General features: G+C 42.0%; 1 protein-coding gene across 3 annotated transcripts in view; it reads left to right on the top strand.

The window, feature by feature from the left end:
- The window catches only part of WDR33 (WD repeat domain 33), a 334355-nt gene that overhangs the window by 305512 nt on the left and 16143 nt on the right, over positions 1-12700 (top strand). For all 3 annotated transcript variants that reach the window (XM_050751582.1, XM_050751583.1, XM_050751584.1), the window contains 10 exons: positions 2213-2339; positions 3762-3916; positions 4011-4089; positions 4535-4645; positions 5600-5694; positions 5903-5989; positions 6387-6526; positions 7123-7275; positions 8937-10025; positions 12009-12117. In XM_050751582.1, the coding sequence (XP_050607539.1) occupies positions 2213-2339; positions 3762-3916; positions 4011-4089; positions 4535-4645; positions 5600-5694; positions 5903-5989; positions 6387-6526; positions 7123-7275; positions 8937-10025; positions 12009-12117 (2145 nt within the window). The remainder of the gene's footprint in view (positions 1-2212; positions 2340-3761; positions 3917-4010; positions 4090-4534; positions 4646-5599; positions 5695-5902; positions 5990-6386; positions 6527-7122; positions 7276-8936; positions 10026-12008; positions 12118-12700) is intronic.

Genomic DNA, 12700 nt, shown 5'->3' with positions numbered 1-12700 from the left:
TTATTTTGTGGTTCCTTTTTGGGTTCATAGTTTTTTGTTTTTACGTATGCTTCTTTAAACATATCTTAAAACTAAACAGACATACGTTCTTTATGTAATAAACGTGTCCCAGAGAAGATGAGGGTAGAGATGGCTCTTAAGAATATGAACTTTTCGTATAGTGCGTTGTAATTTGAAATTGCTTTCCCAGGCATTTCCTATAATCCCAAATTTGATTGATTAATGCGTACATAGCTATACATAATACTTATTTTTGAGTGACAATAGCCCATAGAGTTTTAAAATTCCCTGGCCATACCTTTTCAGGGGCAAATCATTAATTAACATTTCTTAAGGCAAACAAGGGACAAGGGAGACTGAAGTGTATTTATATTTCAATTATTCCATCTTCAGTTATTTTTCTTTTTAAAAGACAAAGCAACAGCAAAACCCCTCTTCCCCTTTCCCATCCTCAGATCCCAGTTACAAAATATGTTCATTGTAGAAAATATAAAAATATAGAATAAACATGGGGAGAGAGAGTCAATACCACCTTCCAGCTTAATATTATTTCTGTTAACAATTTGGTGTCTAGACTCCTGGCTTTTTTCTTTTATTTAGATAAGCTCACACAGTCACTCATGTTATTGACTGTTGGCCTTTTACAGTGATGGTATACACTGGTGTATTTTTTTTATTAATAAATTTCAAACATTTTAATAATGCCATTAAATCATCTATAGGGTTGTTTATAATAGGTGCATCACATTCCTTTAAGTACGTATGCCACACTGCAATTTATTTTGTAATATATTTGTGTTCTATTAAAAATAAATTGAATCAGTAAATGTCCTTGCCGACAAATCCTTTTGCACATCCATTATTTCCTCATGATAAAAATCTAAGACATGAGATTATTGGGTTGTAGGAGATGCACTTTCTCATACTTTTGATACACACGGCCAAACTGTTCTCCAGATTGTTTGTTACCTCCCCACATGCTTGCCAGTATGGGGTATTGTGTTGGGAGAAACCTATGTCCATTTGAGACCCAAATGTCTCCCCTTATGAACGGGTACCAATCACTTTCGGTGCCTCTAACCCATTTCTTCTTTGCCACTTCACTTCCCTTTGTCTCTATTCTTCCGTATCCTTCCTTGTTTCCACCTCAGAACTTCACAGAAGCTGGATTTGATCCAGGGCAGAGAAGGAAGCTCTGAATGTTCTTCCTCACTCCTCACCTGCTTGTTAGTTCATTCGTTATGTAAAATATTCTTGGGGCTTTGTACAGCATCCAGTTCGTCAAAAATCATACCCATCTTTTTCAAATTTGCAAACTGACTTTCACGTTTGTGACTTTTAGTAAGTTAATCTATTACACTTGTGAAGTGACCTTATGCTCTAGCACGGTGGTTACTGAAGTAACCATCCCTGGAATCCCACGGACCAGGCTCAGAGACTCGCTCCTGTTCTTGCTGACTGACTTTGGGATCTAGGATGTGTTATTTAACCCCTCCAGCCCTTCTATTTCTTCACTTGTAAAATGGAGATAATGCTAATACTTTCCTCAGGATTTTGTGAAGATTTAAAAAGGTGATGCTTACATGTGCTCATTATACTGCCTAAAATATAGCAAGCCTGCAGTAGGATAGCTGTTATTATTACCTCATCTAACTGTCACAACATGTGTGAATCAAGCAAAGAGTGTATTTCTCCTGCATTTCAGTAAACAGGAGCTGAAAGCTGGCTTTTCTTGTCATTCCATCTAGAAAGTGGTGTCCTAAATTACTAAATGGTGGTCCCAAAGTCCTAAATTCAGGTTGAATCAAGTTCGTCTGTAAGAACTATCACCAAGTGGGACAACTGAAGTGAGTGACAGAGATTGTGCCCTGGAATCAGGGTAATCGGGAACAACATGAGATGCTTCAAAAGCTTTACATAATGGGGTCTTGAGAGGTCAGCCTCCAAAAGCCTCGACTGACCTCCCGGCAAGTAGGTGGGAAGATGCACTTGGCTCCAGGAGAAGAGGACTGGCTCCTGCGTGTCTTGACATAGGAGGAGAGGATACTGTATCTGAAAAATTTCCAGACACAGGCCAAAGAGTCTTCACAAAAAAAGTTTTCAGTTGACGGAGCACTGAGAGCAAAACATTTACTAGGTTTCTCTACTTTGGTTTAAATTGCTTTACATGCATATAACTAATTAGGTTTTAATCCTAACTTGTTTCCGACAGGGCATGGTGCTGATGTGAAATGTGTAGACTGGCATCCAACCAAAGGGTTAGTTGTTTCAGGAAGTAAAGATAGTCAACAGCCAATCAAGTTCTGGGATCCCAAGACTGGGCAGAGTCTTGCAACACTGTAAGTGATAGGAGCCCCACTTTGGCATCTGAACAAAGGGGAGCAAAGCAGTGTATCCTTTAACTTTTAGCTTTGTTTTCTCTTCTGTATTTCTGGAAAAGTCATTTAGGCAACAGATGGACTTGGATCTATAGACTTCTTATTAATTAAGTATGATTCATCTCTGAACTCTTAATGAAGTAAGGCTTGTTTCTGTCCTGCCATGTAGACCTAAGTTTAATTTGGTTGTTACATGGGGGTGGGGAGGAGGATGAGGAGGGAGGTGGTTACTATTCTAGCCTATTGTCTGTCATCAGAATACCTTGTGGCACTGTGAGGAGTTGATGCGTGTGCCCCTTACTAGACACGGCCCAGCCTTCTCCATCTCACATCATCTATTTCGAGAGGGTTTTCCTCTGGTTTTGAACCAGTTCTCATTTTTTGTCTGATGTGCTTACTTATGTAAGCTATGTAATCTAGCTTTCTCTTTCAGTTATTTGTGAACATTCACAACTACATGCATATGTTAACGTTTTTTTGACGAAGCATCCATTTCCTGGTCTTTCCCACTGGGAAGAGGACCATATTCAAAGTGAATTGGTTGGAGCAAGGCTGCTTTGTTGTACAACCCCAATGGCCATGCCAACCTGGAATGCCTTGTGAATTTTCCCTTGGATATGTCCATTGTGCAGGCCAAGGGTTGTTGCATTGTCTTTAGTTCAAATTAAGTTTCAAACTTTCCAGTCCATTTTTATGCTTTGTCTTAATTAGAGAAACTTTATGGAATTTTTGAAATGTAATGAGCTTTATTGAATATTAATTTCTGTGTTCATGTGCTTCCCCTTCATGGATAAATTTTACTGTTCAGTGGAAGCTCTGCTGCTATATTATTATTATTATTATTATTATTATTTTGAGACAGAGTCTCACTCTGTCACCCAGACTAGAGTGCATCGGTGCAGTCTTGGCTCACTGCAACCTCTACCTCCTGGGTTCAAGTGATTCTCCTGCCTCAGCCTCCTGAGTAGCTAGGATTACAGGCATGCGCCATCACGCCTGGCAAATTTTTGTATTTTTAGTAGAGTCTGGGTTTCACCATGTTGGCCAGGGTGGTCTCAAACTCCTGACCTCAGGTGATCCACCTGCCTCGGCCTCCCAAAGTGTTGGGATTACAGGCGTGAGCCACCACACCCAGCCTCTGCTGCTGTTTTAACTGGTTGATGAGAGCTGTCCATGTCTGGGCAGTGCATATTATTTCTGTCCTTGACCTGTTTCTTTTAAGTGTGTTTAAAACTGTGATCCTTTAATGTTACAGGCTTTATTGCTTCTAGGCCGAACCTCTTTGCCATCTTGATCCATTCGCTTTTCATCAAAAATGGTCATTATATTTATACTTGTTTTGAATTCTGACTTTTTTTTTTTTTTTTGATACTTTGTTTCTAGTCATGCCCATAAAAACACAGTAATGGAAGTGAAATTAAACCTTAATGGCAATTGGCTACTCACAGCATCACGTGATCATCTCTGTAAACTTTTTGATATCAGAAACCTAAAAGAAGAGCTTCAAGTCTTCCGAGGTCATAAGAAAGAAGCCACAGGTCAGTGGCTGTGAGACGCTTCTCTTTGACAAGGGCACCTGTGGCATTCTCCAATCCTGACCGCTGTGTCTTTTCCCCTGTGTGTGTTCTGCAGCTGTGGCCTGGCATCCTGTTCATGAAGGGCTGTTTGCCAGTGGAGGCTCTGACGGCTCTTTGTTATTCTGGCATGTTGGGTATGTAAGATTTAGTATGTGAAAAAGTCGTGTATTTTGTGAAGAGAGCACCTGAATGTGTGCAGACATGATAGTTTTGTAACTTTTTTGAGTGTCCATATATCCTATATCAGAGACTGCTTGCAGTTTTCGATTCTAAATCCAGCCTGGAATAGAAAATGTACCTCTGTTTGTGGATATGGAAGTCATTAAAGAGGAATAAAATAGATTTCCTAGTTTCTAAATGCTTGCAGCCTTTTCCCCTATGAAGTGCTCTTTGGATGAAAGGGTAAATGTCCTTTGGCAATGACAAGCCAGTACCCCTGAGACATGTGGAATTCACCAGAGTCCAAGTCCAGGCTTTGGTAGCTTCGTTTTAAGGGTAACAGAAAATGCCTTTTTCGAGGGGGAGGGAGGAGCTGGGTAACTTTTGTGAAAAAGTCTTCTCTCTTTGGTGCTGTTGCAGGGTAGAGAAGGAAGTGGGTGGGATGGAGATGGCCCACGAAGGGATGATCTGGAGTCTGGCCTGGCATCCTCTTGGGCATATTCTCTGCTCAGGCTCAAATGACCATACTAGGTAAGCTTTATATTGAAATAGCAAAGCTTTATATGGAGCAACAGGAAATAAATATTGTATGGGTTTATTTTTATTGGTTGATTGATATATTAATTTATATTCCAACTTATTCTTGGGAACATTTTTGTAGTGGTTTACAAACACTTATATTGCAATAAAGAGATTGGGTATTGAATATGGTTTTGGCTATTCAAATTTTGTTTTGCCTTCTGACTTAAAACAAAAGTTTTCCTTTTTTTTTTTTCTTTGAGACAGGGTCTCTGCCCAGGCTGGCATGCAATGGTGCAGTCTCAGCTCACTGTAGCCTCAACCTCCCTGGGCTCAGGTGATCCTCCTACCTCAGCCTCCTGAGTAGCTGGGACTATAGGCGCACACCACCACACCTGGCTAATTTTTGCATTTTTTGTAGAGATGGGGTTTCACCGTGTTGCCCAGGCTGATGTCGAACTCCTGGGCTTAAGCAATCCTCCTGCCTCAGCCTCCCAAGGTGCTGGGATTACAGGCGTGAGCCACCTTGCCTGGCCCCACATTTTACTCTTATTTTTATTATTATTTTAAGAGACAAAGTCTTATTCTGTCACCCAGACTGGAGTGCTGGTTGCAGCCTCAAACTCCTGGGCTCAAGCCATCTTCCCGCCTTAGCCTCCTGAGTAGCTGAGACTACAGGTGTGTGCCACCACACCCAGCTAACTTTTTGATTTTTATTTTGTAGAGACAGGGTTTTGCTATATTGCCCAGGCTAGTCTTGGACTCCTGGACTTAATCCTCCTGCCACAACCTCCCAAAGTGCTGGGATTACAGATGTGAGCCAAAGTGTATGACCTCACATTTTAAATTTGTAGAAGAAACAAATTGTAAAAACTTGTTGTGTTTACCAAGGGTCTGCCTAGTACTGTTAAGTGCCCAGAAAAATACTGAAACCATGCTTCTCTTCTCCTCTAATTATTTTTACAGCAAATTCTGGACTCGAAACCGACCAGGTGATAAAATGCGAGATCGATATAATCTAAACCTTTTACCTGGAATGTCTGAAGATGGAGTAGAATATGGTGAGACTCTTGCACATCTGTCCTTCTTTGAAATCTGGTGTTCTGTTATAGAAGTGTTAGATGTTGGGAAGATTATACAAAATGAATTTTAATTTTATAGTAGATTTATTTATAAATCATCGGTGACATTCATTTTTATAAAGCATTAATTTTATCAGTCACTACTTTTACAAATTCTCTATTGACAATGGTGTATTACTATTTATAGATGACCTTGAACCTAATAGCCTGGCAGTAATTCCAGGAATGGGAATACCAGAACAACTAAAATTAGCTATGGAACAAGAACAGATGGGTAAGAGAAGTTACACAGATACATTTTATTTTTATAAATTTTTTTCTTGACCTGTTTATCTTCCTGATAAATATATTGAAATACCAAAATGATTTATGTTGAGAAATGTTGATAAAAATTATACAAACGGCATAATACTTAAAATCTGTTCTTCCAATAATGTGTTCATTGATCAAGTGGCCAATTTCTTTTATTTAAGAGGCAAGGGCGGTGGGAGGGATTGCATTGGGAGTTATACCTGATGTAAATGACGAGTTGATGGGTGCAGCACGCCAACATGGCACAAGTATACATATGTAACAAACCTGCACGTTACGCACATGTACCCTAGAACTTAAAGTATAATAATAATTTAAAAAAAAAAAAAGAGGCAAACCACTTTTCTTTATGGTTACAGGGAAAGATGAATCAAATGAAATTGAAATGACAATTCCAGGTTTAGACTGGGGGATGGAGGAAGTGATGCAAAAGGATCAGAAAAAAGTACCTCAGAAGAAAGTTCCTTATGCCAAACCCATTCCTGCTCAGTTCCAGCAGGTAAGTAAAAGTGATTCCACCTCATCCACGCAGAGAGGTTTTGGTTGGTTAGTTTGACATTTCTCTTGGATTATCTCACCGTTGAAGGTGTTTCTATACTGGAGCATTTTTCCCATATTCATGCACTGTTAGACATGGTTCTCATCTACTGCTTTGCAGTTGTATTGAGTTTGTTATCAGTCTTCTCTGTTCTGTCCTCACCTGCTTATTATCATCCATGCTATGAGAGGAAATAGAAGAAAGGCACGGAGCAGAGGGAGTATGGGAGCATGCTGATTCTCTTCTCCATTGTTTATCTATCTTCTGCTTTAATTGTCCCCTCAACACAAAGGGCATGTACCCTGTGAAAAGGCTGGCAAGCTTTGCATTCTTAATAACATGCAGTATCTTGCAGCTTTTATCACCATAGTAATTTCTACCTAGTAATATGTCAGTAAGAATTAGCATGAGCCATGTACTTGAGTCATGGAGAAAAGGTATAAAGAAAGACGGTTCGGAGGTTAGATTGAGCAAATGACATTGTAGAGTGGTTTTCTCATTTTATCATTGTGATTTTCATACTTAGGGTGTATTTTAGTATTCTCTTCTTTCCCAAGGCTTGGATGCAAAATAAAGTTCCAATTCCTGCTCCAAATGAGGTGCTGAATGACAGAAAAGAAGACATTAAATTGGAAGAGAAGAAGAAAACACAAGCAGAAATTGAGCAAGAGATGGCTACATTACAGTATACTAACCCACAGCTTCTGGAGGTGTGTGGAGCTCTTTAGGGGGAAATCGAGGATGAGCTAAGAGGGTTACAGTATACTAACCCACAGCTTCTGGAGGTGTGTGGAGCTCTTTAGGGGGAATCGAGGATGAGCTAAGAGGGTTACAGTATACTAACCCACAGCTTCTGGAGGTGTGTGGAGCTCTTTAGGGGGGAATCGAGGATGAGCTAAGACGGTAGTGGTGCCATTTTTATTGATATGCTCTTAAGGAAAAGGGAGGGGACTCTCCGATGGTCTGACAAGCACCGCCATTTCCTCTTGCTATGCTAGAAGACTAGTTTCCAAGAGAATCCTGTTTCATAAAATTTTAAAAAATGTGTTATTTATGTATTTTGTTTTATTTATTTTATTTTATTTTAGAGACAGAGTCATGCCCTGTCACCCAGGCTGGAATGCAGTGGTGCGATCATGGCTCGCTACAACCTCTGCCTCTCAGGCTCAAGTGCTCCTCCCACATTAAGCCTCTTGAGTGGCAGAGACTACATACACGCACCATCACGTCCGAGTAACTTTTTTTTTTAAAGTGACTTCCTTGAGTCATATCTTGGACTTTTAAAACCCAGTTAGGGTCAGGCGTGGTGGCTCACACCTGTAATCCCAGCACTTTAGGAGGTCGAGGCAGGCAGATCACCTGAGATCAGGAGTTCGAGACCAGCCTGGTCAACCTGGTGAAACCCCACCTCTACTGAAAATAAAAAAATTAGCCGGGCATGGTGGTTGCATGCCTGTAGTCCCAGTGACCATGGGAGGCTGAGGCAGGAGAATCACTTGAACTCCAGAGGCAAAGGTTGCAGTGAGCTGAGATCTCACCACTGCACTCCAGCCTGCACCACAAAGTGAGACTCTGCCTCAAAAACAACAATAACAACAACAAAAACGGAATTAGTGGGGCAGTGAGTAGATCTAAGTTAAATATACATTTTAAATTGAAAAGATAAAGCCAACATAGTTTTAATTTGAATTCACCTATTTATGAAAGACTTTTTCTTTTTTGTCAGCTCATATAGCAGGTAGCTTGTTCTTATTTTTCCTACCTGTGTTAGCTACCAAGAATGATGAAAGTGGTGAATTATTGGGCTTTCCCTGATCAAGATGGACATAAATAATCCTGACTAGGCCAGGCACAGTGGCTCACGCCTGTAATCCCAGAACTTTGGGAGGTGAGGCAGGAGGATCAGTTGAACCCAGGAGTTTGAGATCAGCCTGGGCAATACAGCAAGACCCTATCTCTACTACTACTACTACTACTAATAATAATAATTAGCTGGGCGCGGTGGCATGTGCCTGTAGTCCCAGCTACTCCGGAGGCTGAGGTGGGAGGATCGCTTGAGTCCAGGAGGGTGAGGCTGTAGTGAACCATGATTGCACCACTACACTCCAGCTTGGGGGACAGAAAAAAAAAATAAGGAAAAAAAAATCCTTACTGCTGTGTCCCAGGACTTAAAAAGAATGAGAAAGAACCTAAAACTCCTTACAGTGCTTGAGTGTTGCATGGACCCTAATTACCACTGGAGAATGAAGAGTTTGAGCAGTTTTTATGTTTATTTTAAGAGTCCCCTAATGGAATACATGACAGCAATATTGTCATTTTCAAGGGTTATGGCCTATTTATTCAACATGCTTTTTTCTTTCTTTCTTTCCAGCAACTTAAAATTGAAAGACTTGCACAGAAACAAGTTGAGCAAATTCAGCCTCCTCCCTCATCTGGCACCCCTCTCCTTGGACCCCAGCCTTTTCCAGGACAAGGTCCAATGTCTCAGATTCCTCAAGGTTTTCAACAGCCCCATCCATCTCAGCAGATGCCAATGAACATGGCTCAAATGGGGCCTCCAGGTCCACAGGGACAGTTTAGGCCTCCTGGACCCCAGGGACAAATGGGACCACAAGGTCCTCCACTGCATCAGGGAGGTGGGGGGCCACAAGGATTCATGGGACCACAGGGACCCCAGGGCCCACCCCAGGGGTTGCCACGGCCTCAGGACATGCATGGGCCCCAAGGAATGCAGAGGCATCCTGGACCTCATGGCCCTTTGGGACCTCAAGGGCCACCTGGACCACAAGGTAGTTCTGGTCCTCAAGGTCATATGGGTCCTCAGGGTCCACCTGGCCCACAGGGTCACATAGGCCCCCAAGGTCCGCCTGGCCCTCAGGGTCACTTGGGCCCACAGGGGCCTCCGGGTACTCAAGGTATGCAGGGACCACCTGGTCCCAGAGGAATGCAAGGACCTCCTCATCCTCATGGGATCCAAGGCGGGCCAGGGTCTCAAGGGATCCAAGGTCCTGTGTCTCAGGGACCTCTGATGGGATTGAATCCAAGAGGAATGCAGGGGCCTCCAGGCCCCCGGGAGAACCAGGGTCCTGCTCCCCAAGGGATGATGATGGGCCACCCGCCTCAAGAGATGAGAGGACCTCACCCTCCGAGTGGACTGCTGGGACACGGCCCTCAGGAAATGAGAGGTCCTCAGGAGATCCGAGGCATGCAGGGGCCTCCGCCCCAAGGATCAATGCTGGGACCTCCCCAGGAACTGCGAGGGCCTCCAGGCTCACAAAGTCAGCAGGGGCCACCCCAGGGCTCTTTAGGACCTCCACCCCAGGGTGGCATGCAAGGACCCCCCGGACCTCAGGGACAGCAGAACCCAGCAAGAGGGCCACATCCATCTCAAGGGCCTATACCATTCCAGCAACAGAAAACGCCTCTGCTAGGTGATGGGCCCCGGGCCCCCTTCAGCCAGGTATTACTCATTTCCAACTTACAGGCACTACCACACTGGGAGAATACGCTCCGCACAGAAGCCATACTGCTGAGTAGAGTGGAAAAGGGTCACAGCTGGATATAAATACTTACCAAGTAGTGGCCGTAGCGTAAGATACTAGCATCCTGGCTGAAGAAGGAAATCATAAGAATGATGAGTTAGGTTATACTCCCATTAAGTCCATCTCAGTATTCATTTTTACTTCTCACCTTTTTTCTTTTTTTTAGTAATAGGGTTTCTTCCAGAAAAGGTCAACTCTCATTTGAGTACAGTTGATAATTGTCCCAGGGCTCCAGGAGAGCTGTGACCCTGAGGAGGAAGCATGTTTTACATGGTGGTCGGCTCTGAGGCTGTCATGCCTCCTTTTCCAGGCCCTTTACATTGCAGCCTGGTGTTCCATGGGCCTGCCAGCCACTGAGTCACCAACTCTGCTTTGAAGAGATAGGATGGAATATTTAACCATGAGTATACTATAGACTGTATACCTCACTCTGTTTATTACAGTGAATAGAAATAAACGAGACCTGTGATTCCAGAATTGAGCTGAGCATTCTGGAAATGGTGACCCTTTGGATGAAACTCTGCTCAAGTTGTTTTCAGCTCACATATAACAGTATTTGCAGGAAGGAGCATTTCTGTAGAAATTCTCCTTTTTTGAGGACTCTGTTTTTGTTAGCCAATTTTTATTGCTCATTTGCTGAGCTTGTGCTTGAGAGATACTGTGAAGTTCAGGTTGCTTGGGGGAGTGAATTACAAAAAGAATTGCGTAAGCATAAATAGATGTAATACTGCTCAGCTATGTGCATTTTATGCTTTTCTCAAGTTCTTAGTCTGGAGGCATTATTTGGGTATGAATAACTGAGTTGTGTCCCTGAAAACTCACTTTTGGTCCATTGTGGACCAGAAGTGAGTGAGTAAGCGAATGTTGACTCCCTGAGCCACTTGGAGAAAGGGGATGCTACGGATGTAGAAAGCACAATCTGTTTTGGTTTTTCAAATACCACCAGGAATCCCTAATGTAAAGATGACCATTGGGTTCCCTGAACTCAACTAACTAGCTAAAACAAATTATCTACTATTCTAAAGTAGATCTTCCAGAACCTAAAAGTGTCATAGCAATGGGGAATCTGATGGCATCTGAGTTATTTCCAGATTTTTATTCAGCACTTCTCAGAAGTTAGGATGAATTAAATAGAGGATTGCCATTCTAAATTGCCCTAAATCTTGAAGTATTATATATTTTATTAATTTACTGCTCAGTTGTATGTGTGTGTAATATTTGTTATCAGCTGTTTTCCTAACTTTCTGGTAGTAAATTAACAGTTTTCATTTTGGAGGATTAAAAAAATGTGAAGTTTAGCTACTGTGTTATAACTGAAACATGTCAGAGTCACAAGGACAGGCCTGAGTTTCTGGGACAATTCAATGAGATTTTTTATTGTACCGTGTAGTAAAAGATTTTATACATGGAAAGCATGATTCTGAAATTTTAATTGACCTATAGAAATACTGGTAGAATGAGTCTGAAGATCTGATACTTTGTAGTGCATTTCAGATCTCAGAAGTTGCCTGATGAACATTTGTGCTCTTTTTCCTTATATGCTGAAATATAACTTGCTTCACATTAACCAGACCAGTTACTTAAACCAGTTGTTTTAATTGGTTTAATTTAGTGTTACTGTGTTAGGATTTCTGACATTCCATTAATGCTCTTTTTTGGCATTACAAGTAAAGATCTAATTTTAAATAAAAGTTGTCAACAGGTTTAAAATACAGGTGTTTTAAAAAAATTATTATAGTACGAGAGGTATCTCCTTTCTCCTGATTTAAGGACAATGTTGCTGTCATCTCACTAGCTAAATATTTACTGGGTGTTTTTATGTTGTCATGTTATGATACAATCGCTATTTATGTAGCACAAGCCTGTGATTTCATACCCTCACTTTAAAAACATATTTTCAGGAAGGACAGAGCACAGGCCCCCCACCCCTGATACCAGGCCTAGGGCAGCAGGGAGCACAAGGTCGCATTCCTCCTCTGAACCCTGGACAAGGACCTGGCCCCAACAAAGGTAAGTATCTGCTCAGCTGAATAAAATATTATATTCTACCACCTTTGTGCACAGTTTACGGTAAATAGTTTTGTTGGTCAGTCATTGATAGACTGGTCATTTGAACCTCTCGGCAAAATAAGGGCATGGTCATTCAGGTAGGAACTTTGTCTTTGGTTGTTTTCTTAGATCTGTTTAGTAGGCAGCAGCGCTGGCCAGAGGAAGTAGGCCCCTCACCCCAGAAGCTGACAGTGAAGGCACCCGAGCAGGCTCCAGCAGTCTTGCCTGTGTGGCAGGGCTGGCCTTGCCCATCTGTTGCCAATGCAGGTGGTTCCTGTGCTCACTGAGTGCATATGTATGTTTCTACCATCCTGAAGAGATGAATTGTTTCTGCTTAAATTTTTTGACAGTGCTTTTATTATCACACCGTGTCCTCCCAAATCCTGTCATATATTGAATTCTTTAGCTGGTTATGTAGTTGTGCACCATTTGAAAAGAAGAAAGCACTCTACCCATATGTGGTTCCTCAGGTTGTTGATATGAAAAGGAAAGAGATGAGAATGATTAGTATTGAGATGTGGGGCTGTTTGGAAGTTTAGAGTTA

The sequence above is a fragment of the Macaca thibetana genome, chromosome 12 (assembly GCF_024542745.1).
Source record: "Macaca thibetana thibetana isolate TM-01 chromosome 12, ASM2454274v1, whole genome shotgun sequence".
In the NCBI taxonomy this organism is placed as follows: Eukaryota; Metazoa; Chordata; class Mammalia; order Primates; family Cercopithecidae; genus Macaca; species Macaca thibetana.
Note: the sequence above shows the minus strand (reverse complement) of the source record. Positions and strands in the feature narration are given on the sequence as shown.